At 43.7% G+C, this 27,718-nt stretch overlaps 1 protein-coding gene across 2 annotated transcripts in view; it reads left to right on the forward strand.

Annotated features, from left to right (window-relative positions):
- Positions 1-921: 921 nt before the first annotated feature.
- The window catches only part of EPHA3 (EPH receptor A3), a 371,911-nt gene continuing 345,114 nt past the window's right edge, over positions 922-27,718 (forward strand). For both annotated transcript variants that reach the window (XM_040423262.1, XM_040423263.1), the window contains exon 1: positions 922-1,106. In XM_040423262.1, the coding sequence (XP_040279196.1) occupies positions 1,031-1,106 (76 nt within the window). In that variant the 5' untranslated portion in view covers positions 922-1,030. The remainder of the gene's footprint in view (positions 1,107-27,718) is intronic.

Raw genomic sequence — 27,718 nt, forward strand, 5'->3', positions numbered from 1 at the left:
AAGCACGACCACCGCTGGTGGATTGCAGGGTGGTCGCAACCATGAAGACGTGCAGTGTATAATGGGATGGAAAAATGAATCCAGTCAGCAAAGGAGGCAATATGGACAATCACAATACATCAGTAAGTGCCTTGTATTACCTTTCTCTACATGATAAATGTCATTTACTGAAGGGAGACAACCCCTTTAACTTAAAGTAATTTCGGTCCCCATATCGATGATAACAGCGAATAACAATACCATTTATTATATATAAATAGATGGTATAATCAGCGGGATCATGTACAAACAGAATCAGGCACCACACAGCAACAAAGCAGTCAGGCCCTGCACACAAGAGCTTACAATCTACCATCTTACTATATATATATACTGTATAGTGCCACATCAGCCCTTGTCCCCAATGGGTTTCACCATCTGAATCCCAAATAATATAATCGGTGCGGTTTTGGAGTGTGAGAGTAACCAGAGCACCGAGGTCCCCACAGAAACATGGGGAGAACAAACTTTTGGGGTCATTTATCGAACTGGTGTAAAGTAGAGCATTAAAAGGCGGAATCTGATTGGTTGCTATGGGCGACTACCCATCTCTACTTTACACCAGTTTGATAAATGACCCCATTTATGTAGATGCAGACATATTATCAGATTATTATATACCATGTTCCTACTGTGTTACTGTAAGAGGGGCCCTGACAATGCCTCCTTTATGTCCAGGCTGCACCTCTGCAGGACACAGGAGCCATAAAAAGGTCATTTAATTTCCTGATGGCAGCGCACAGGTGAAGTCATCCTCACCCGGGCGGCGGGCGGCGGGGAAGTTTACAAGCTGGCACTAGCGGGCAGGCTCTAGGACCCGGGGAGGCGGCGGGGCTGGGGCAGCAGGCAGCAGGCTGCAGGCTCCTCCTCCTCAGCTCCAGTGTCAAACTTGACATCAGACTGCTGGAGAGCGAGGAGCATGGTAACTTGTGGCCACATCGCCCTCAGCGCCGCGCAGAGGTAATATGCGCCTGCCAGCACCTGGCCAAGAATGGATTGTCAGCTCTGCGCCCTCCTCTGCCTCCTGTCCTGCGTCTCCCGAGTCACCCCGCAGCCGCCCAATGAAGGTAAGCCGGGGGTGCCCTCCTTACAGTGCCCTCCTTACAGTGCCCACCGTGCAGTGCCCTCCTTACAGTGCCCTCCGTGCAGTGCCCGTCCAGCATTCAGAGTTACCTCAGGGAGGGAGATCCCGGGGACCTGTGTGCGGGTCTACAGGGGACTCCCCCACCGCTGCGGTACCAGGTCAGGTGTGTGACCCCAGATCCGCTCCTGGCACTGGGTGATGGGAGCTCTGTGCCTTTACATGTGCTGTGCTGGTCATTGTAGTGCACTGGAAGTTTCTGAACTGATCAGCTTGCAGTTCACAAATGGTTGGACATGTACTTCCAATGTGGGAGCTCTGGTTGGGCTGGAGAGAGATAACAGACACAACATGGCACAGAAAAGGTTAACTAACTCTTCCAATGGCTTTTGTCACTAGATGGCAGAGATAGCGCTGTGACATGTGTCATCAGAGTCAATCTTAGCTCAGCTACATCTGAAGATAGATATTAGATAAAGACAGATAGTAGATAGATGATAGACAGGCGGACAGATAGCTGTCTCTTCAGACCGCTGTCCTCCGTGTCCCTGCGGTCGGTGACGTGTGACATCATTACTCCTGATATCTAGAAACATACAGGACATATATATCGGAGTTTATAGGGATCGGTCATTTCGCTGCTTCTTTATGGTGTCTGGCTGTGACCGCGGTGACGTCGGCAGGAGTTGTACTTAATGACAAACTCAGTTTCTTACAAAGTATCAGCTTCTTCATGTATATTCTTCTGTGGTCAGGTGGCAGGTGTAGCAGAGCTGTGTGAGTGGCCCAGTATATATGACATACAGTATAGCACTATGCACTGTACTCGGGGCACACAGGGGTGTCCTTATGGTAAATATACCGTGTGTGTGACAATATACGTATATACAGGGGTGTCCTTATGGTAAATATACCGTACGTGTGACAATATACGTATACACAGTGGTGTCCTTATAGTAAATATACCGTACGTGTGACAATATACGTATATACAGTGGTGTCCTTATGGTAAATATACCGTGTGTGTGACAATATACGTATATACAGGGGTGTCCTTATGGTAAATATACCGTGTGTGTGACAATATACGTATATACAGGGGTGTCCTTATGGTAAATATACCGTACGTGTGACAATATACGTATATACAGGGGTGTCCTTATGGTAAATATACCGTACGTGTGACAATATACGTATATACAGTGGTGTCCTTATAGTAAATATACCGTACGTGTGTGACAATATACGTATATACAGTGGTGTCCTTATGGTAAATATACCGTACGTGTGTGACAATATACGTATATACAGGGGTGTCCTTATGGTAGGTGTGTAGGCAGTGTCGGATTGGGGTACCTAGGGTCCATCAGTAAAATTTATTTTGGGGGTCACCGTACAGATCCGTTCTCATATAATAAATAATCTAACACGTTTTTTATATGAACATCGGCTGGTTGTGGTGCTGTACAGAGTATATGTATGTAGTGCAGTAAGTACTGTGTGATGTGCCACTTGTGCAGGGGGTGGGAGACTAGGGGCCCACATTGCTCAGGGGCCCACCGGGGGATTCCCCTGTACCCCTGTGGGCCAGTCCGAGCCTGTGTGTATATATATATATATATATATATATATATATATATACACACACACACTCTTGAAAGGTTATAATGCAGAAAACCACTGATAACGCATTGTGGTATCACTATGAGCTGTGCCAGTTGTCGCTCTCAGCTCTGCTATGCAGACACTCTCATCCACACTACATCCCAGGTACAGCAAAGCTCACTGTGTGAGTAAACCGAAGTTCTCATTTGTCACTTATCGTCACTCATTGACTTATCCTGGTGCGCAACAACAACAACAAAGTGGCCAATTCAGCTCTGCTACATCCACAATGAATTGTGCCATGCCTGTAGCTGCTTCTATGAGACCCCTCTTGTGGCCCTTTCATCCGCATTCAATAGGCCATCTGCTTAAAAATATGAAACTATAGCGTGCGGGCAGAAGACGAATAATAGGGGCAGCTCTGGCGGTGTGGGGCTTTATCTGCAGCGGCGGAATTTATGAGGCAAACACCGCAGAAGGAGTAAATCCTGTGTAATTAAGCTAAGCAATTATCCCTCAGCGGATTGTGCCCCCCGTGATACCGCGCACAGCCCTGCTCGCCAGCGATAAAGCCACGGCAGAAATGTCAGATCCTCGCACATTCTCTACATACAGTCTGCCGAAGAGGGGAGCTGCTCCAGGAAATCCTAAACAGACTCTTCACCTCTCCACTCGCCGAGCTGCAGGGTACTGGGAAGGGGCTCATTCTTTATCCTGGAATGTTAATGGAGGTTTGCAGGTTTCTAGCCGGTCCCCCCCCCCCCCCCCCCCCCCCGTGCCCCGCTATATGCCAAATATGAGCGAAATGTGATTAATGTTTGTGTTAGTTCCCTGGTACAGAGATTGCATCGCGGTGATTTCTGGGTTGTAGAAGCAATTATGATGGATGGATAGATAGTTTTTGGATTGATACATTTTTAAATAGATGGATAGATAAATGCGTAGGTAGATAGATTTTGGATGGATAGATATTTCAGGTGGATAGGCTGATTTTTGGATAAATAGATTTTGGGATGGAAAGACGGAAAGATAGATACAAAGGGGAGAAAGGCTCCAGACGTCGCGTCCTGCATGGGGGGATACATTCTGTTCCTTTTCTCTATTAGAGACTGCTGCCTATAGATAGACTGGTATCAAATAAAGAACTGTGGGCAGCACGGCATGAAGTATTGGGGGATTCTGCCTCCAACAAATACAAAAGTAAAAATTCCACAGCACATCCCAAAAGTAAATAAAAAAAAGTATTTCAATCACCAAACAGCAATGTTTCCGTCCTCTCACTGGGACCTTTCTCAAGCAGTGACGGATATGAGATAAATAGATAGATAGATATTAGATAGATATATGTTAGATAATAGATAGATAGATAGATAGATAGATAGATAGATAGATATGAGATAGATAGATAGATAGATATATGTTAGATAATAGATATTAGATAGATATGAGAAATATAGAAGGTAGATAATAGATAGATAGATGGATAATAGATATTGTATTTAGAAATGATTGGGCACTGTGACTGACGCCTCCTGTACATACTGTACAGATTTAGCAGAGATGAATTTGTTGTTTTGTTCCATTGTGTAACTTCTTTCTTTTACCTTTTGTGTCCCTCTTCCCTCCCCGTACATTGAGATCGGCCCTCACTCCATCATTGACTTGTTTGTTGTCTGACTCTGCCTGTGGCACGCTGCGGTATATGTTGGCGCTATATAGCTGAAGACGATTATTATTCTAACCATCTGGTTCAGTAGAGTACATGCAGTTGCTTTCCGTGCAGTCCTGGGCTCTGCTACATCTGACAAACTTTGCTGTAGTAGCTTTGCATAGCCACATGACAAACTCGGCATCGTCTGCTATACATTTATATAACCATGTAGCAGAGCTCCGTTTATATTCTACACTCTGATAAACCACTGAGTTAAAATGAAGATAATCTAGTGGCATTATTGCATTCCTGTGGATAGCTCCTTGTATTATGTCAAATGACCGTCTCAGCTCTGCTACATCTTTAAGTCCATCTGGCACTTGTGTAGAACATATAGGACGTCTATTAGCGGCCGTTGCCTGTAGGGTGTCAGTCTGACCTTCCATTTATGAAATCCACCCATAATGCCCACACCATGATGTGCATCTCCATGGCCGCCCCTCCTGTGCCCGTCCCGTCGCCCGCAGCTAAGCAGAGCGGGCAGCCTATTCCATTCTCACCGAATGGGTAAGTAAGGGGGGGATGAAAGCCACATGACTGCGGGCGATGTGCGCCCCCAATAAATTGCAATGGCTGTCAGAACAGATGGACCTCAGTGCTATTTTCAAGGCTTAAAAACACACGTCTCCCCTCCCGCCGGCCGCGATTGTTTCCTGAATGGTCACTTAATTAGCCAGAAATTGACTCCTTACTGCTATTCCTTGGCCCGGTGAAGGCAGCTTTATGGATTCTGCTATATTTTATATTCACTCATAGAATGGCTGTGGTTAGGGTAATTTCTTACAGCACGTTATAATATAATATCATAAATCCGGCTCCACATAGGATATATACAGATGGAGATGTATGTGCAGTAGAGCTGGGTTTGTAGTCGGGCTGGGCGAAATGGCCTAAAATCTATATCGCAATATAATTTGAAGCATGTGCGATATAACGATATATCACAATATATTATTTTCTTCTGTATGTATACAAATTACAAAATGCCATCAGCCCCATGCCATAGCCACAGTCATCATGTCCCCCAGCCAGCGCCATCAGCCCCATACCAAAGCCACTGTCATCATGTCTCCCAGCCAGCGCCATCAGCCCCATGCCATAGCCACCGTCATCATGTCCCCCAGCCAGCGCCATCAGCCCCATGCCATAGCCACCGTCATCATGTCCCCCAGCCAGGGCCATCAGCCCCATGCCATAACCACCGTCATCATGTCCCCCAGCCAGCGCCATCAGCCCCATGCCAAAGTCATCATGTCCCCCAGCCAGCGCCATCAGCCCCATGCCATAGCCACCGTCATCATGTCCCCCAGCCAGCGCCATCAGCCCCATGCCATAGCCACCGTCATCATGTCCCCCAGCCAGCGCCATTAGCCCCATGCCATAGCCACCGTCATCATGTCCCCCAGCCAGCGCCATCAGCCCCATGCCATAGCCACCGTCATCATGTCCCCCAGCCAGCGCCATCAGCCCCATGCCATAGCCACCGTCATCATGTCCCCCAGCCAGCGCCATCAGCCCCATGCCATAGCCACCGTCATCATGTCCCCCAGCCAGCGCCATCAGCCCCATGCCATAGCCACCGTCATCATGTCCCCCAGCCAGCGCCATCAGCCCCATGCCATATCCACCATCATCATGTTCTCCAGCCAGCGCCATCAGCCCCATGCCATATCCACCATCATCATGTTCCCCAGCCAGCGCCATCATGCCATAGCCACCCACCCCTCCACTTACCTTTCCTGCAGGTTGCGCGGCTGGCTGATGGAGTCCGCCGGAGACGGACCGCGTCTTCTTCCCAGCGTGCACTGGGAGGGACCTGACGTCACACGATGTGTGAACGCAAGGCCCTGCAGCGCGGTGCCGAGTCGGTAGGCCACGAAGCGGCGAGTGAGAAGCTTATTCAATTCACTACTGCACCGTGGTCATCTATCGCGATATGGCCATATAACTAAAATCTATTATCATTGCCCGAATTGATGACGATAATATCGTATATCGCTTATATCGCCCACCCCTAGTTTGTAGTATGGCAATGTGCTGTCCCTAGTGTTCTCTAAGATGGTAGGGAAACCTAACGATCTGCCGTGGTGCTCGGAGGAAAGCGTTAAATAGAAAACTGTAGTCATCGTGTGTTTATGTAGACATAGATGTAGCAGAGCTGAATTTGAAATGGAATCCTTTTTTTGGGGGCTGTGTGCCAAGATGAGGCGGTCGGTTTACCTAAAGAATGCCCTAGGTTAGTGATGGGGAACCTTTTAGAGACCGAGTGCCCAAACTGCAACATAAACCAACTTATTTATCGCAAAGTGCCAACACAGCAATTTACCTTGAATGCTACAGTCCAATACAGTATATCCTCCATGTACTTTATCATTGAGCTATAATACCTGACTACATTCAGTGCGCTGCCTGTGCCGTCCATTGTGCGCCCTGCGCTAATGACTGACAGGAGAAGTCTAAGGCATATTGGTACAACATAGACGTTTTCCAGGGTGCGGGTGCCCACAGAGAGGGCTTTGAGTGCCGCCTCTGGCACCCGTGCCATAGGTTCACCACCACTGCCCTAGGTAGAGGGTTGTGCTATCAGAAAGAATTAGGGCGTCAAATAACAATCTGAGCTCTGCTATATCCGTGCTGGTCGTGGCTTAGTGCGCATGAATTATTAGTTTCATTTGTGTAAACAGTCTCTTTATGTAAATGTACTAGAGATGTAGCAGAGATAAATTTGCCATCCAGCCTTTTCTGTCTTTTTCGGCTGTATTTCCTATGTGCTATAATAATATACCTGTTACTTTGGAGCACCGTAGGTAATGCATTTGCTGTGAGGATGAATTGTGCCAAATAACAAACTCACTACTGCTACATCAGTCCTTTGCAGATTCTGTAAAGGAAGTATTTTTTTGGGGGAAAAAAATCTAAAATTTCCAGAAATTGCATAAAATTTACATTACGTTTTTTTCTCTCTGTCCAATTAAGAAACGTTGATGTTAAAATCACATCTGTTCCAAGTCTCTGCGGGGTGGAAAACTTTTACCGTGACACTTTTCTCATGAACTTCTTATTAACAGTAATCATTAGAAAATGTAGCAGAGCTGACTATGCAATTCGGTAGTTTGATTTTCTGACAATACTGTAGATTGAACCAGATTCGGATGTGCAAGTCAACCCAATCAGACCAGAACCGAATTTTAAGAATTTCCCTCATCTCTATGTACAAAGGTATTTCTTGAAGGCGTCAACCCTGTAAAAAAAAAAAGGGGGAGACAAATTCAGCTCTGCTGCATCTGCATGGCTGAAGCACCTATTAGCTGCCAGCATGTCCCTCACTATTAGTGCTGACAAGAAGTAGACCAGGGACTGTCCAGAAGGGGAATACAAAGCCCCGCCGTGTCCGCGCAGTATACGGGCCCCTGTCTTCAGCTCCAGGGCGCACACTGAATCCCCCTGCTCCATAGTTTTTTAACAGTTAACTTTTGACCCAAGTCATTAACAGGATTATCCGAAAATGTATTTAAGCCCCTCTGACAGCCGGGATTGTTCCCACAATATTGTGTTTGTGAGGGCAGCGGCCATAAGGAGGTAAATGTATAAGCGAATACGTGACAGAAATCACCGCCATAATCCACGTTCTAATGACAGGACCATCAGATGTAGCAGAGCTGAACAAGTCACATATCAATCTACAGAGGGGGGCAGAGGGTCAAATCATTTCCATGAAATTTGTTTTTTTTTTACATAGGACTGCAGAAAAAAACACTACATAGGTGATACTGATAGAGAAATGTATTATGAGCATTACCAGTTCAGCTCTGCTACATCTGTACATAAATGACTAATAACTAGTTTCTAACCATCAGAAGACTATAGAAAAAAGGATTTCTTCAGGTTGTGTTTTTGAGCCCATACTTGTGCTGTACAGACAACATAAATTATGTACCAATGTAGCAGAGCTGAACTGCGTTAAAGGGGGGCTCCAGCACGTGTTATAAGCCTACACTAGACGTCTTCTTACTTGAAGCATTGTGTTGGGATTCGGGTGCTCAGGGGTGCCATGTAGCCCCTTTATTGGAGATCTGGTATAAACTGTCCCAGTAGACAGACCCTCAGTTATGTTATTTTTTAGGCAGATTTTTCTGTACAACATTCAGATGCCCGGTTTTCTAGTCTATCCCCAAAGATAATTTGAGATGACAAGCACAGCTCTGCTACATCCATAGCCTTACAGGTCTGGCTTGACGTGTTTCCCTATGCTCCCTGGTATTACAACAATAGCACCAGGGCGCTGTTCTCATTACCATCGCATTATTAGGTCTCCACTCGTCTTTGGGACGTCCTCTGGTCTTAATGACTTCCAAATGCTCTAGACAATGTAATGATTATATAGGGAAGGAAGAGAAGCCCAGATGTAAGGGTCTGCTTACTGCAGATGAGCACCAGATCGTCACCTGCACTGGCCGGCTGCTGGACGGTGGAGCCCTGGGAGGAAGGACTACGGGGTGAACACATATTGGGTCGAAAGGGCGAAAACTGAAGTGAAGGCTCTGGACGGACATGTCCCTGGTGGGCCACTTCTACAGAGACCTGACAATGGATGGAGAGGAACCTCGGTTGACCCGGTGACATGTAAGAGCTAATATGGCTACTTCTAGCCCCAGGCAGGAGAAATCTAGAGCCAAACAAGGAGCCTAGGCGGACCGTGGGATTCACAGCTGCTCCATACACATGCATGCTTGGCTCCACTAAGCCTGCAGATGTCCTAAGTAGGCTGAGGAGCAGAAGTTGCCGCCAAACACTTCTGGTGGTGACTTATCTTACTAGAGAACCAAAGAACTGGATGTGTTGAAATTCAACATGCCTGACCCAGTGGCAGATGTTAGAGAGAGTCAGGACCCCACCGTACATATCACATGGGCGACCGGTCCCACGAAAGTCGGAGGGTTCAGGAGGAAATTCTTCTGACCTTTACAAGAGAAACCTGACATCACGTCAAGTCCTATGAAGATGATTGTCTCTCATCACAGTAGCTGGTACATAAATGTAGTGACCGGATGTACTTTTCAGTCTACAAACTGCGGATCCGCAAAATACGGACCCTGGCCGTGTGCAATCCACATTTACATTGGTCCGTATTATAGAAATGTTCATTTTTGGCCACAAAATGGACAAGAATAGGACATGTTCTATTTTTTGCAGAGCGGCCGCACAGATCCAGACGGCACACGGATATCATCACTGTACTGTGCGCAGTTTCTGCGGCCCCATAGAAAGCTCTGTGTAATACCATGTTGAAGGAAAACTCTGCTCTGCTACATGTGTTCTGACAAATTCAGACATGCAACACCTGACAAACTCCGCTTGCTACGTATGAAAAACTTTGCACCTCTGTATATAATGCATTTACCACTGCTACCTCCGAAAAATGGAGACTAACCTTCCACAGCAAACCCGCTTGCTTCTAGTAAACTCTGCCCTACAACATCTGATCAACTTGGCTCTGCTGCATCTGAGAGTGGTTGAGCTTTGCTATCGGGGGTGGACGGGGGGGGGGGGGGGGTGGACGGGGGTGGACTGGCCATAGACCCTACAGGGAAATTTCCCGGTGGGCCAATGGGGCCGCCTGAGCCCTTCTCACTGCCGCTAACCGGGTACATAATGATCTGATGCATCAGGCACTTCTATACCTGGCCGGCCATCTTGAATTCGCTGGTATCGTCGTCCTCAGGATGGTGATACAGTTGAATGCTGCAGCGGGGCACGGCAGCCCATTCTCCCCCATAGACCACTATGTGAGGCCGTGTACAGACGCGGCAGCGATGCAGGCAGCAGGAGGCCTGTGGACCTCACTAGTAATGGGAACCTACTACTGGGGCATCATTACTAGGGGCTCTCCAGGAAGGATGCTGAAGGTAGGGTTTGCCTGTTTCCGTGACCCACATCTCACATCCTAAGCCCCCGGCGTCATATCTCAATGAGACACAACTGGAGGAGGAGGACAGAACGTGGCAGCTGCTGATGGCCACCACAGCGGGGAACCTTCTGGGACAGTATTTGGTCCTGCACTGTGGTATTGCTGACACCACCTACTTGTAACATAGTACATAAAGCCGAAAAAAGACATTTGTCCATCCAGTTCGGCCTGTCATCCTGCAAGTTAATCCAGAGGAAGGAAAAACAAAACAAAAAAAAAACCTGTGTTCTTCTGCCTTTTGTCAATTTGGATCTGCCTACAGCATGGTGGCCATTTCTTCCCCCCAGGGCCACCTTAGGCTTCCAGTCCACCCCTGTTTGCTATCGCTGTGCTCACTCCGATGCCAGATAAGTGTGTCCATCAAAATAAGGGCCGGTGGTTGTTGTAGGACCCGGTGTGTAATCCCCGTCCATCTTTGACCACTGTCTTATTACTATTATGCTGTGACCATTGGAGGAGTCTGCTGGAGACAGAATTCACGGACAATCAAGGATACAAGTTTCTGAATGTCTCCTGGATTCGGCAGCCTCTCCAGTCTGTTATAATCAGCCATTCGTTATAAGGGTCCATTCCCACGTCCGTTTTTTCTTTCCTGATCTGTTCCGTTTTATGCCGAACAGATCTGGACCAGTTCTGTACCCATTCATTTTCAATGGGTCCTGGAAAAAATCAGACAGCACAATGTGTGCTGTCCGTTTCCGTTGTTCCGTTCCGCATGTCCGAAAAAATATAAAACTTGTCCTATTGTTTGCCGCAAAAATCGGATCCTGATACAATACAAAGTCAATGGATCCGCAAAAAACGGAAGACATTCGTATGTCATTACGTATGTCATCCGTTTTATGCGGATTCCGTTCCTGGAAATTAAATTTTTATTTTATAAACTTTTATTCACTTTTATTTTTCCATTTTTTTTCCAAAGAAATCCAAACAACTTTATTTGCTTATTGAAATTTATACATGTTTCCGTTTTTTGCGGATCCGCAAAAAACGGATGACATACGGAAACATTTTCAGGAACAACGGATCTGCAAAAAACGGACCGAAAATCGGGATATAGAAAAATACTGACGTGAATGTAGCCTTAGGAGTACATATAGTAGTTTTATTGATACCTGGCACCGAGTGTATTTTGGGTTGAGGATTTAAGACTTTAGGTTTGGTTTTTCTATCCTTTTGTATGGTGTATGCAGTAGGTGTTGTAGTCCTCCACTGGACTTTGTGTCTTATACGACTTGTGCTTCCAGTTGTTGGGATCCTTGCAGCTGTTTATGGCGGCCTATAGTCTTCCTGTGTTTTACATGAAATGTCCCATACCCCTGCATGTCTCTGATTCCAAGCTCTCTAGAAGCAGAGTTTCCAGTCTGTGGCTAATGCAAAACGACAACTCCCAACATGGAAGAATAGGAATGGCAGATGTAGACTGTATACGACTTGGGGGCAGATACGACCTGCTCCTACCACATAACGATATAGAGCATATCCCCTATATTCCCATGGCTGTGAGGAGGTGACCCCAAGGCTATCTCTGGTCTCAGCCGCTATAATGTGCTGAGTGACCTGTAGGCAGGGTTATCACATCCAGAGATTATTGTGCTGTTTATTAGGAGGTATCAGGGGGGGGAAGCTGCTGAAGAGAACATCCAGACCCTCTACAGCTCCTCCGATGAGTGTTAAAAGTACAAGCAAAAACAAACGCAATTTTAGGATTATTATCCCACTCCAAATCCTTTTGTCAGTGCTTTTCAATAATAGGATGTTCTTCCAGCAATATTATATTTCTATGTTAATATATAATACAATAAAATATATAAACTAATTTGTCTTTAAGGCTACTTTCACACTCGCGTCTGGTGCGGATCTGCACAGACGGATCCGTTCATATAATACAACCGTCTGCATCCGCTCAGAACGGATCCATTTGTATTATCTTCAACATAGCCAAGACGGATCCATTTTGAACACCATTGAAAGTCAGAGGGGGACGGATCCGTTTCTATTGTAACGCATATTGTGTCATAGAAAACGGATCCGTCCCCATTGACTTACATTGTGTGTCAGGACGTTTGGCTCAGTTTCGTAAAGGGGACAGCACAAGGCTGCAACAGCGTTTTGGTGTCCGCCTCCAGAGCAGAATGGAGACGGAACGGAGGCAAACTGAGCGGATCCTTTTCCATTCAGAATGCTTAGGGCAAAACTGATCCATTTTGGACCGCTTGTGAGAGCCCTGAACGGATCTCACAAGCGGAAACCAAAACACCAGTGTGGAAGTAGCCTTATCTGGGATCAAATGTATAGATGCCTGAGTGATAGATGGCGGATTATCGAATGATATTAATAGATGGCGGAAGAAATAGTTTGGACACAAATGTACGACATCTTAAAGATTTTTACGTTTTTATATTGTTTTTTGTTTCTGGTGCATGGTAAAAAAAATCCCAGATCATCAGACTTTCAGGATTAATTATCAAATGAAAACAATTCAAATATAGATTCTAAGACTATGAAAAAATGTATCTAAAATAAATACAAGCATTAGAAACTTATATTCTACTTAACGATAATTTCACAAATCCTAAAGGGCAAAGTTCCTTTTCTTTGACGTTAGTGAAGAGTTCCTTGCGGCTGTCTGACCACTGAGTGGCGCTGTGCTCTGTGTCCTGGCAGAAGGAAGCAGGAGATAACAACCATTAGCAGACATGAAGGTATGTTCTGTCATGGACACGACTGAAGTCCTTTCTAGATCAGGTAGGCAAGGCTTATAATAGAATAATGTAATAAAATGGAACACTAGGTCTAACCCTTGGAGGAGAACCAAATTTACAGTGTGAAAAATAGGTGCTAATCAATCACACATATAAGTATTTCATGGTCACAGGGACGTTTTAGGACTCTGTAGTTAGGGCTCATGCCCATGGCCGTATTGCGGCCCGCATACGGTGGGTCCGCAATACATGGGGCACCGGCTGTGTGCATTCCGCTTCGGAGATGCGGACCCGGAGATGCGGTGCGTAACGGAACCACGGAACGGAAGCACTACGGAGTGGGACCTTCGGATGAGGATCACGGACCCATTCAAGTGAATGGGTCCACGATCCACCTGCGGCTGCCTCGTGGTCGTGGGCATGAGCCCTTAGACTGAAATAGACCTGAGGTTTGATATCACTTTATCCAGCTCCAAAAACCCATTATATTTTGGTTATTATTAAAGTGATAATCCGCTTTGGACAGTCCATCAGCAGGTGTTCAATTTCCCTACAGCGCCGCCACAGGAGAAACAAAACATTGCACATTACTTATTGACAATGGCATGTCCATATGATGCGCGGATGTTCCACAGGTCCTCCAGATTAGGAGATCCTCTTTAGAGTTACTTCTTTCTGTGTGTAAGAGGTGATGGCCTAGAAAAGGGATATCCTCTCTTTTATAGAGTTCTCTGGTGTAGTATGTCTAAACCAAACACCCCATTGGTGAAACCACCCATGACCTCTTTCCATGACTCCCATAGACTCTAATGTGCACCTACCTCGCCACTGAAATCTGTGGGAATAGCAGCTGCACAGAATTGGCCAATGGAGGTCACCTGGTAGGAAAGGATCTACAGGTATAAGAGAAATACCCCTTGGATTGAAATTTTATAGGATAAGGCTGGTTTTATAAATGTTAACATATTTTTCTGTGTTTTAGCCATTACCGACTCTTCCAGTAATCGGAAGGCTAATTTTCCTCTGTCTCATCACATGACTGCAGTTTACCAGCTTAGTACTGTGGGATGATGTCAGTTTATGAGTCTCTGAATCAGTTTTCTTACTTACGTCTGATCAAGGAGTGAATAAATAATGCATTTTCCTAGAGAAGACATTTGAAGGTATAGACCTTCAGATGTTCTGCAACTCGTGGCCCTGCAGAAGTTGCAAAAGAACAATTCCTGACAGTCTTCATAGAAGCTGAAAAGCCACAGGTTGGAGACCACAAGTGGAGGAGCCATTCTCATTGTGATTATTACTTTGCATTGCACCCTGTGTGACTGGCAGGACTGTCACTGTCACTAGGAAGTCTACCTCGGTTTGATAATGGTCTGTTGTTCCGTTTTCTCATCAGCGTCCTGTTTCTTCTCTGTAAATCAGTGCAATGGTGGTAAACCAGTTTAGTTATTGTTGAGGTTGTATTTGCCCAATTAATTGGGCAAAATGTAGAATGATTGCATATTTACCGTAGCTTTTTCCTATCTTTGTCTTTTTTGACTTTTTGTTTGCACAGTTGACCCTAAATGTGTAGGTTTGTGTAGAGGTGTACACTTCTTATTTGACTTGTACTTAGCTACAAACACAATTCTGTATTAAGAGGTTGGGTTAAATTTGATACCGTGAACCACGCAACTCATTAGATCTACACAAACTTATTTTTTAGAGAGAGAGCATCTCACAACAAGCCTTTAGAAGAACCAACACTAATTTAAGAGGTGTTGTCTCCAAAAAAAACTGGACCCTGATCAGTCCAGAGCAGCAGTGGGTCTGGCTTCTCTAACCCCTGGTGGTCAGCACTTATGACCTTCCGACCAGGCATTTTCCTTACAGCAGCTGATGGAACATGGTGGCCATTCTGGCTTACAGAAGGGTAGTCTTGAGGGCAGACGCCTCTCTATGAAATCGAAATGCCCCAGACAGAGGTTGTTTTCCTGTAAAAACTCTTTTTATTTGCTTTTATTTTTCATAGTACTGTCTATAATCGGCAAGTGACAGTGATACTTCTGCTTGTACAGCATCAGGATAGTCTCCATGACTGGACACAACCATGAAGTAAGGCTAATAGTTAAGATGACCATATGGTTAATCTCCCCTAGACTCCTCGATACGAGCATGCACGTATTTTGAATGGGAACAGAGGAGAAAACTGCTGTCAGACACCTCTGAAGGGAGCCTTTTCTCACAAAAACTTAAGGTTTGGGCTCCTTGAAATCCAACTGGCCAATCCTTCTTTCACCTGACATCTTCTGTGTGGGGAGTCGGGACACCTCCATAAATATTAGCTGATTGTCTGGTCCTTTGAAAATTGTCAAGTTTGGCCAACATTAATCTAATGTGAATGGACAGCTAGGTCTTTTGAACATGCTTGAAACATAGATTCACATTTTAGACCTTCAGGGTGGAATTCTGTGTTGCTTATGGATGTGCCAGGACATAATCACTTACAGAAAAAAACACCAAACATGCTCATCTCCTTTAAGATAGAAGTAGCATAGTTTCTGATAGTAGCACTTGGTTTGGAGGAACATTGCTCATAGAATTAGGAGGCTGCCACGATCGCAATTCATTGAACTCCACAGATTATTTAGAGCATTTTTGTGTGCCTGCATCATTTTAATACTAGTCCAGACATTTATGTTAATTTACGTCTGATTTTTAGACAATGTAATTTTCTCTCCCTTAAAACCACATGTATAAGCGTGTGCCAAACGAGTGCTAATATGTAATAATATGAATTATTTATAGCTAGCTGATAGCTAGACATGAGTTAACGTGCATATTTTATTTTACTAATTCATTCCTTTTAATAATTGACCTAATACTTTCGTTATAAACAAAAAAAGATCTTGGTCCCTTAGGTAGTCCAACTTTGAGTGCTGTAGATTAAGATATAGTAGCTCTCCTTCAAATGAAAGCAATAAAATAAAATTGCGCAGCTCTCCACCAGAAGGCAAAGTTCAGACACAATGTTCAGATGTATACCATTCGCATAGGTCTACATGCAGAGATCTTCTTGACGTGCGGTCACCACCATTCACGTTGCCCAGAGAATCCTCAGTTCTCAAAATCCCGTTCCAACCCTCCTTAGGAAAAACAGGTAAAGGCCATGCAAATAAGTGAAGCATCACCTGGACGTGACAACACATGCAAGGATGAATTGTTAAAATCACACTGGATAAAACACTCCCACTGCGGGGTTGTGGTTCTCCAACCACATTTTTTTCCTCCTTGATCCATGGAGCTGGTTACGATGGAGACAGAACATCAAATGTCTCATGTCACTTCCATTTTCCTGATCTCTAAGACACTCCCAGACACTCCCATATTACACACATTTCCCTATGAGTGACTTAGAGGAGCTTAGCGGTAACAACTCAAATTCTCAAAGACTTCCATACATTAACCTATTCCTCCATTACATTACTCTCACCTTACTGTTAAAGGGCTTAAATTGTCAGCCATCTTGGTTCCTTCTCCCTCAGATATGGTTTTTCCTAATGAACCCTACATTTCTCACCATTCCTGGCTTTGCAGAGACAGAGGGGATGGAGTCTCCTTAAACTGCACTGCTCTGTGTAATGGCAGCCATGCCAAATTAGTAACACAGCTGCTGTCTTCTCACACTGCATGGACTCCTTGTTCTCCTATGTGATGTAACCTAAGCCTGTCTGCCCTTTCAGCTCTTACATGCAGGAGACTAGTGTGAAGCTGCATGCCATAGAAGTACACCGGAGAGTCAGTACACACAGATAGTACAGACAGGCAGTGTATGTTAGGAGGTTTATAGAACTACAGCTAATTACTGTATACACTGTATCTGCACTCCTGGTCATCTAGATAGGGGAGATATAATATCTTCAACACAGTACCAAGACATACAAAGGAACATGGAAGGTGGGGAGGGGCCTGAGAGCTGCCAGGAGGAATTTGGTGATGATGCCACCCTGTGGTTCACAGGAAGTCAGCCACAGGGAAAGACCGACTTCCTGTTTACGCATTAGAGCAAGAAGTCAGACTTGAGGTCACATAACCAGGTTACCATAATGAAAAGGTTTTAGAAAATGTATGGATTTAACTGAGTTAGGGTGAGACAAATCACACTGCTAGAATACTAGTGGTTAGTTAGTAATATATGTCAAATAAAATAAAAATTAAAAATGGAGTGCTTCTTTAAAGATCTATGTCATTTTATTCGTGCTAATACTTTGTGACTGGATAAAACTATTGGACAACCATTTGACTTTGACTTGTATTATTATCACTTTTACATGGGCACTGGGGTCCTCGGTTTTAATCCAACCAAGGGCAACATCTACGTGGAGTTTGCATGTTCTCCCTGTGTTTGCAAGGCAGTGTCCTCCTTTAATTCCAAAATGTACTGATAAGGTTAATTGGCTCCTATGTAATTATTTCTACTGTGTGTGTGTGTGTGTGTGTACGAGATAGGTAAGCGAGATTGTGAGCCCCAGTAAGGACAGGGACTGATATGAATAGAGACAATCTCTGCTCAGGAAATAACAATTCTATAGGCTATACGGAGTCCCTTCCTTGTCACCCTGTGAGTAGGTCATCAGCACACATGATGGTCTGTATTCTATATACTGTATATAGTATTAGGAATGAGAGGGGGAAAAAAAAAAAATATATATATATATATATGTATATAATATTTTACAGAGTTTGTTATAAGTTTTTATTAATTTATTCATTTTGTGAAAAAACTGAAAGACTGGCTTTATTTCCGCCTAGAAATACTCTACTATTTCTTGATTTAGGAGTAGAATAGCTGCTGAATGTCTTTGTGAAGAAATGGCTTCCAAATCATTGCATATGCTGTTGGTTTTGTAAGATGAAAAGGCTCATTTACTCAATTAAACTGCCAGAGTGGGTCAGTACTGAGCTGTAAGGAACACAAGAATCTGTCTAATCCTAAGTATGATGGTTAAGAAACAAGCAGCAGAGAACGTCGGGCCTCACATGTGTGAAATTATAGAAAATGCCCCCAAATTGGATAATATAAGTCAAACGGCATACAGGCTTCAAAAGAGCGTCTCCTCTTATTGGATGGCATTTTAACTCTGCTCCCTTATAATGAAAATGACTGTCTTAAATTTCAGATATCGTCTTGTGTTGCGGTGGTTTGAAGTTTTAAATTAAATCATTTTCGAAGCTTTGCAAAAATCTGAATCCTGCTTTGAATAACTTTGGGATCTGAATTTGCTTCTGGTTAAGAATATAGTTTTGACAGGGCTTCTAAACTCCTAGTATGTATGTTTATTCATGTGCTTAGATAATTGGATAGATATTATTATATATATATATATATATATATATATATACATTGATGATAGGTAGATAGATAGATAGATAGATATAGATGGATATATAGATAGACAGACAGACTTCACCTGAGTTGGAGTGCTGCCTCATTTTCTTGTGGGTATCCTTGAACCAATGGTCAACGGTCTTGGAGGGATTGCCCCCATATCTTTTATTTTTTTGTGTGACAGTGCTGCGGTTTTTTCTTGTTCTAGATAGATAGATAGATAGATATGACATGGATAGATAGATGGATAGATAGATATGATAGATTGATATTAGATAGTGATAGATGGATAGGGATAGATATGGATGGATGCAGTAGATAGATAGATAGATAGATGTACATGTAAAGTTTTCGATTAGGGAAGGGCAGGGGGTTGGGGTGGTTAGTGCAAAAATAAAAGATCAAAAAAACCTTTACTTAGTATGAAGCCACCCACCACACTCACATCTGTTCCTAGACTTCCACATTCTTTCTGGTAAGGAAAGCGACCCCCTCCAGGACACATAGGATCACCAGGGGCTTGCAGTTCACAATGGACAGTGGATCTGACTTGAAGCAGGCGGTAGGTTTCCTTCAGCAGCAGATATCATTAGATTTCCACACAGCGCGGTGCAGACCGTCTCCTGGTCTCTTTAAGCAGACGTATTAATAAGTACATGGGACATTAGCTGCTAAAAGATTTACTGTGGCTTAATTCAGTAAGTGTAAGCATTAGTCTCCTTCCAGAAATATGGTGGAGCAATTTACGTGATTTAACTTTATTGCTACAACAATATATTTCATTTTTATGTAATATTTTTTAATTAACTGAGTTGCAAGACTTGAAATTTTTATGACCTAACAAATACATTTAATCAGTGCACTGGGTGATGTGCGAACAGTGCCAATGTTGAAGCGGCGTGTGTGCCTGGGCAGCATTTGTAACCTACTGACAGTGTTTTAAGTGTTTTCTTGTTATTGTGTATTAAACATTTCATTTTATTACATTGTAGTTTTCAGGGAGTAAGGGTAGTGCAGGAGATAGGATAAATTTCCCAAAATGTGCCTGTGGAGAGGAAATGTCCGTAACATAATGGTGGAGGTTCCTTCATGTCCTGTCCATAAGATAATGGTGGAGGTTCCTTCATGTCCTGCATAGTGCACTGGACTATGTAACATTATCCTGTGAAATAAGTGGGTAGCAATAACCGGATCACACACTAGACTGACTGTCATGGTGGGCAGTGGGGGGAAACTCCCCACCGTATAATTATGGAAAACAGGGAAGCAGCTAGGCCTGAACACCAGGAAAAGGGAGCAGGTCACCTCCTAGAGCTGCCCTAATCCTGGGCCTGACTCCTAACCGTATGAGCAGACCCATATGGTAGGTGGGCTCATACACAGGAACCTGGGACCCTGATGATCCCTGAAATAATGTTAGGAGCAGGGGACGACCTGTTCATCCCAGACGCTGATGAACAGGAGTCTCCACTGACCTAGCTACAAGGAATGGGACAGCCAGTGAACAGCCACTGGATTGGCAGGTAAGGGCCCAGAAACAACATGCACTTACCTGTCGCGGCTACAACAACCGTCGGACCCCATGTAGACAGGAAGCATGGCAGCCCCAGGCAGAGCTGCTCACTGACTTGTGATTCCCCCTCCAGGGAACCCAGAAACCCCCTTCTGGAGGGACGACAGATAGACAGTGGAAATGTCTAGCAACCATGCTGGAATCCAACACCAAACATGCCAGACATGGAACACCAAACTAGACATAAACACACACCCAAAACACCAACCACACCAAACAAGATAACAAGTGAGGATGGGACAGAGAGAACAAAGGGGAGACATCATGGTGACATCGATGTCTAGCTAGGAGGCCCTCCCACTGGACAGATGGTATATCCAGGATAGGAGCATCACTCCAGCTCTCACAAAGGCTGAAGAGAAACTGACCTCAGACTCACAACACAACATATAAAGCCAAGAGACCACACCCAAGACACACCTAAATCCACACCAGCCAGATAATTAACCCCTCCGGCACCAGACAGGGAAGGACCCAGGGGAAAGGAGGATCCACCTACATGCTGCAATTACACGCATGGCAACCGTGTCACTGCGCACACAACATAGGCCGTGACACTGACTTCATGAAGTACCATGTAATACTCGCCATTCTCTGAATCAACAGTCTAGGGACTGACTATAAAGGTACATCCACAGAGTATGTATTTCGGTGTGGAAAATCCCTGACATGACAGAATCACCATGAGTTACATGTGAATTATGGCATGGATTTTTGTGTGGATTTGCCATGGATTTTACTCCTCTTTGCAAAGGATGAAACGTGACATAAATTCATAGCATAAGGCCTCATGCAGAGGACTGTAAGGCTAGCTTCATACTAGACATCTCCGGCAGGATGTCTGGATCCGGCATTGTCCGTCTGATTCTCGGCATATTTGCTGGGTTGCGGCTGGATCTCTGCCAGTCCCCATTAGAGTTAGACCTCTTGCACATGACCGTATGTCCTCCGAGACATGTCCCGGAGTGGCATTGATCGTGCGCATAGGAGTACACAGCATCCTAGATTACAGTGATGCTGTGCACATCAGGCCGTCCGTGGGGCTATTGTCCCATATGATCATATGAGTGCGGGCGGGGCTGTTTCAGCTTTATAAATTATGTTACTATGTATGTACTTATTATAACCTACAGCATAGCGGAAATCTACAGCAGCTTACTTGCTCGTGTAAATTTCTGTTTTGGCTCATGGATTTGCATAGAAGTGGCACCATTTTTCGGAGGCATGCCCCTCCTAATAATTGTGCCGCGCCTGACACCAGCAGCAGATGGAATAAGACTGGTATATAATACAACGGTCCTAATAAATGTCCCTTTTAATGTTCCGTTAAGCAAGTCTTATTTGGCCAATCTTGTAGAATGTCAAATTTTTCCCATGTTTGTTACCTAGTTTATAAAATCCAATAATTTTTCATACACAAACTAGAAAAACAATTAGGAATCCAAATTATGACAAGATCAAACTGCACTTAAAAAATTGCCTATTTTTTTAAATATCCATTTTCTTAGAAATTAAACCACGTAAACTCGGCTCCACTAAAATTGTTCTTTTGAATGTTGAACACCCAACAAGGTAAGCTTCAGATAGCCAGTCTTACCTAAACAATATTAAAGCCTATAATTACTTTATTGCTGGGGAAAATGGATAAATGGCTAATTTCAGGAGGAAAAAAAGATCCCAGAGAACTAAAGGCCTGATTGACTTTATTATGCTTTTAAAAACTCTAACGGCCATGAAGTTTCTAATTGTACTCATTACAAGTAATGCCATGTCAAAAACGCATTCAAATTCCAGTAAATTTATTGGCTGAAATTTAAGAAATATTTTAGTCTGAATTTAATATATATATTTTTTTAATTATCTTCTTTTACAATTGGAAACTACTATTGGGGTCATTTATTATACTGAAATACGCCTATATTAGGCATATTTCAGGCGCAAATGGCGGCGTAACTGTCAGCTCACGCCTGGTGTAAAATTTGTGGGCGGGGAAGGGGACAAGCCGGCTGGCCTGTCTAATTCATCATTTTGTACGCCTGGTTAAGGAGTAGAAAATGGTCTAAATGTAAGACCGCTCAGAAGCTGTCTTACATTTAGACTGACACTGGATGCGCCAAAGCTATGGAACGGCCGGCGCCTCTTCATAGCTTCAGCGGATCCACCGCCAGCCATGGGGCTTTATTAAGAACGACATCTAAAACGCCAGTCTTAATAAATGACCCCCTATATGTTTTTTCCAAACTGGGATTTAGAATGACCAAAACTAATATGTAGTCGTGTTTATAATGAGAATATTGAAACAGGACAAAAGCCAAAGAAATTAATTGAACCAAGTAAAATTCTAACAGTTAATACATACAAAGGGTCACAATATGACATTATTTCATTAAAAAATAATAAACAGTTTTATTTACACTTAAGAAAAAAATTATATTTCTTTCAAAGTTTTTGATTTATTTGTTTTACTTTCTACAAGTCAACTTAATGGTTAATCAGTCAGAACAAAAGATCCAGGCTCTGTCAAAAAGATTAAGAAAAACATCAACAAGTAAAATCTTCAAAGGAGCGAGTTAAACATTGCACTAAGCGACATAAGCTGCAAGCTAAATATTTAGGTTTGAATCTTTAAAAAAAAAAAGAAAAGGAAAAAAGAAAATGTGGGTTTTAAATCTCTATGGCTGTTTATTGTGATAATTGAGGAGCAATTGAAACTGCTGTGTTTATGCAAGTGTCAGAGCTTTATAGATGGGGCTTCAGTTTACACAGTGTATTATCTTAAAAGAAAAAAACCCATGCAATCTTTATCCCCTAATGCAGATTTGAACTTGACTTTTCATATAATTACTCTGAGTCCGACAGAAAAATACAACATAGCACTGTACTAAACAATACAGTGAAATAATGTGCAATAGGATGCCATACAATACAACATAATCCTGTCTCGTTCTGATGGGTTGACACAGAGATGACAGTAAGGTTATGAATTATTCACCTGCTTATGTTCAAATATAATTACATTGAATTTCTAGAGTAAAACATAATAAAAAAAATGTAGACAAATGTGGCTATCATGAAATATATTAAATATTTTAAGGACGTGTGTAAATAGTAATTTGTAAGTATAATCATATGGTTTACACTCTACTATGCTTATTTTAATGCAGCTAGGAGGACCAATTAAAGGGGTTCTCTGGTAAAGATTTAAAATGACCGCCAGCAGCCTGTCCTAGAATGTGAGCACACTGGCTGCCTAGGAAACTGAGGAGGTCAGACCTCACTACAAATTATGCTGTGGTATTTGCATATACTACATATTGGTGAGTTTCCTGTCAGGCTGCTCAGCCATAATGGCATATCATAGGCAGGTTTGCATCATTACCTTATATGGTAGACCAGTGTAGTGAGGCCCCGCCCACTCACTACCCTAGGCTCTGTATTTGGTGGCAACCAGCCCTACTCACTTTCTAGGACCGGTTGCTGGTGGCCAATTTTAATTGACTCCCAGTCACATGGATAAAACATTAGGCAGAGGGGGATTATTCAGGGTGTACAAACCATACAGAAAGCCCCTGGTTGTTGTTCGCCACTTTAATCGATGGTGAGAGTCTGCCCAGGCATGTAGACGTCATTGGTGTTGCAATGTTGGCTAACGAGGAACTACTCTTATAGCTAGAAGAGTGGTGGTGTCAGGCTGCTCCTGAAATAAGTCTAATTATTATACAGGTGCAAAGTAAGAATGGTGTCAAAACTAGAACTGTTAATAGTTTATTTGTATCAATTAACAAAATTCAAAGTGAATGAACAGGAGAAACATTTTATTAAAATTTATGGGGGGAATGTATCATGGGGGGGATATTTGAAGTCAGTTTTGCTAACGATACCGATAGTATGGATTTACATAAAGGGCAGGAAACCAGAACGGGGGGCACAGCAGGGGAGTGGCGCAGCCCACAGAAAAAAACATGTCAATATGCCCTACACTGCCAGGTATTGATATGGTAATGTCAGAACTGGTCTTCTTTAAACCTAACACTTTTTTTTATCTAGGAATGTTACTGCAGTTTTCCTATGCCACTCTTGTACTGGAGTTAGTTTGCTACTTTTTTTTACGACTTTTTTAAAGAGTCTCATTGATAAATCAGGAGTGAAACTCATTAGCATAGACCAATAGATTGCGCCGACATTTTACACCATGCTTTTTTTTCTCTCCTCCTTTTTCAGACTCTTTTCAACCCTGTTTGAGGCATAAAAGCTGTATAAAGCACATCATAAATCTGGCTTAATACATGTTCAGCAGTTTTGTGGTGCAAATTGAGCCAGAAATCTTGTGCATTAAAGTAAAAGTAAAAGAGTTAGAAAGCTCCTCAACCTTTTGTGCAGATCTTATCTTCTGAATGTTATTGTCAGGCCTGTGTGTGGGAGGGAAACGCCACACCCGGACAGACGAAGAAAGAGAGGGAACAAGGAACAAGGCCTGAAAGCAAGGGAAGCAAGAAGCACACCTCCTAGTCAAATCCCTAGTCACAGTCCTGACTGGCTATCCGTATGAACAGACACCTAATGTAGGTGAGTTCATCAAAGGAGTACCTAGAGTCCTAACTCACCCTATAAGAAACTGGCGATAGTGACAGGACTGAGACTACCTGTTCCTCCAGAAAAGAATTACGACAGGAAGTCTCCCTCAGCTCTACAACAAAGGGCAGGGGAAAAACAACACACAGATAAACCAAAACAAAATGCAAAAGGGAAAGAAAACACTTAACTTTCCAGTAGCTATAGCAGCAACAGGAACTCAGCTGAGAACCAAACACCAGCAGACCACAGATACCACTGAAGCTATAAACCGCACAGCATTGTGGGAGAAGCAACTATAAATAAGGAAAGTCAAACGACCACAATAGCAACACCTGGAGTTTAGAGGTGTGTTCAGTATCATAAACCACAGAGACGCCTATTAATCCACAAGGAAACCTGTCAGATCAAAGCACGTGTTGGCAGTCTCACAGATCTTCTGTCACCCACTGTCGCGGGGACGTCCGTCTGTCTAGATATGTCCGTGACAGTTATAAACGATGGCAGTTTTCCTTTAAATAGAATTTCTAAGCCGTTTCTCTTATTTGGTTCTTCCCATCTGCTAACCTACACAGAAATGTAATCATTTACTTCTTCCATAAAATGGGACTGATACGATTGTTATACAAGTTTTATGGGATTACTATATACATTTTAGTGATGCATAAAACTCATGTCAAGAAGAGCTGTAAAGCATACCGCATGTATTTCCAGGGCCATCTCCTAATCTCTTTTTGACTTTATTGACTTTCTGAAACCGAGCTGCTTAACCCTCACTAAAGAAGATAAGACTAGACAATCCTAAGAATGTTCTGACGTTTCTTCTCAGCTCAGAAATAATAAACACTTCTACGGATTTAGGAGAATCCATTCCTCCCACTGATGGAACTTTGCTGCGTATGTTGTGATATGCCATGTTATCAAAACTAATAAAACCATAGTAATAAAAGAAAGAACACGGGAGATTTGTATCTTGTTTCATATAAACAAAATATGATTTGGATCAGTGATGTGCAAGTATCGGCACAAACGATGGCTGCATACATAACACTGACATTCCACCTCTTCTTCACTTCAAAGGGTTGTCCAGGATTTAGTTTTTGAAATTCCACCCTCTCCCAGCCGGACCTGCTCTGTTCAGGCTCCGTGGCTCCCGGGTTGTCACCAGACTTCCAGTCCCTATCTGTAAACCTCCCACACAGCGGGGTCACGTGTGCTGCTGCAGCCAATGCCTCACCTCAGCTGTGATGTGTCCCCAAGTAGCACATCATTTCCACTTGGAGACATGATGCCGCTGTAGCCAGTCATTGGCTGCAGTGGAGCGCATAACCCCGTCCTTGCAGGAAGTTTACAGACACGGACCGAAAATCCAGTGAAGACAACCCTGGAGCGACCGAGCCAGAATGGAGCAGTAGGGAGAAGGCAAGTATAGATGTCTTCACAGGTCCCACTGGGGGGGTTAAAGAAAAACACTGAACAACCCCTTTAAAGGAGCACTTGATGAAAACTCTGTATTATGCATGGTGCAGGGCCACCAGAAGGTGTGTGTCATGCACCACTCCCTTAGGTGTTTTGCTTGCAGCATTCCCTTTCTTGCTTATAGGATAGGTGGACTAAAGGCCCCCAAAGTTTTGGAGCTGGATATGATTGCTACATATACAACCGTTATATAAATGCTGATACTTAAAGGACATCTAGCAGCAGATTTGTACCTCTGAAACTGGCTGAGCTGTTACATGTGCTCTTGGCAGCTGAAGGCATCTGTGTTGGTCCCATGTTCATGTGTCTGCATTACTGAGAAAAAGGATGTTTTAATATATGCAAATGAGCCTCTAGGAGCAACAGGGGGCGTTGCCGTTACACCTAGAGACTCTTCTCTCTCTGCAACTGCCACATTCTCTGCACTTTGATTGACAGGAGCAAGAAATGATAACATAATGCCCGGCCCTGTCAATCAAAGTGGCAGCAGCTGCAGAGAGAGCAGAGCCTCTAGAAGTAATGGCAATGCCCCCGTTGCACATATGAACCTGGGGCCAACACAAACGCCTTCAACTGGCAAGCGCACATGTAACAGGTCAGCCAGTGTCATAGGCACAAATCTGCTGACAGATGCCCTTTAATATCTTACACACTACTGTAGTTTTTTTCCCAATGAGATCCAAGTTCTGAGATGCTATGGACTGTTTTGTTTCCACATGGCCATCCATACAATGTGTCTGTGGGCCCGCAAAAATGGCACAAAAACTAGTGTGCCATTGTGTTTGGTTAGTAGGAGCACTGAAAGAACACTGGGTTCATTGTTTGTTTGAGTCTGATGTATCAATGACGGGAACGCTCCCCTACCTTTCCCTGTGCTCTCACCCCTTAAGGAGAGCGATTGAGGAGAGGTGGGGGGAGGAAGGGATAGAAGAGTAGAATAATTGGGGTCCAAAAGTTATGGTGTTTGGTGTACAACAGCACTGGTTGGAGTGCCGCGGCCCCTTCAAGCAGCTGATGGTCATGGGTGCTGAGAGTTGAACCCCACAATCAAATATATTTTAATACATTTTAAAACCTGGATAACCCTTTTAAAGTATACAGGAGGCACCCTCGGGATAGTCAATCATTGTTTAAGCAGTAGGGCTCTGACCCCCGTAGATGAACAGAACGAAGCGACCGTGGGGGTCTTGAACGTCAGATCCCCACTAATTAAATCAGTTTATACATTACTATGTGGGTTTGGAAAAGCGATTTAGGCCAGTAGTAGAGAGGGCCTCCCATGTTCTCATAATGGAGATTGTTATGTTGTCAGATGAACCAGCATTCATCTTCTGAATGGCTGAGTATTCAGTAAATTCATGGGTAGCTCCAGAACGGATAGACTTGTCACACAAATGGCTGCCTCATCTCTGTGCGGGTGACAAGTCCATTATGAGTGTTTCATTGTGTCTTGTCAGGAGACAGGTAATAATTAATGTTTCTTGCAATGTAAATGAGCGACTATTTTTTTTTTTTATTCACATATACTAGGCTTTGACTGAAATTACTATTTTTTTTTTTTTTTACTGACATGTACTAAGGAATCGGTCATAAGGAACTGGCTCCACTGCGTATGGA

The sequence above is a fragment of the Bufo bufo genome, chromosome 3 (genome assembly GCF_905171765.1).
Source record: "Bufo bufo chromosome 3, aBufBuf1.1, whole genome shotgun sequence".
In the NCBI taxonomy this organism is placed as follows: domain Eukaryota; kingdom Metazoa; phylum Chordata; class Amphibia; order Anura; family Bufonidae; genus Bufo; species Bufo bufo.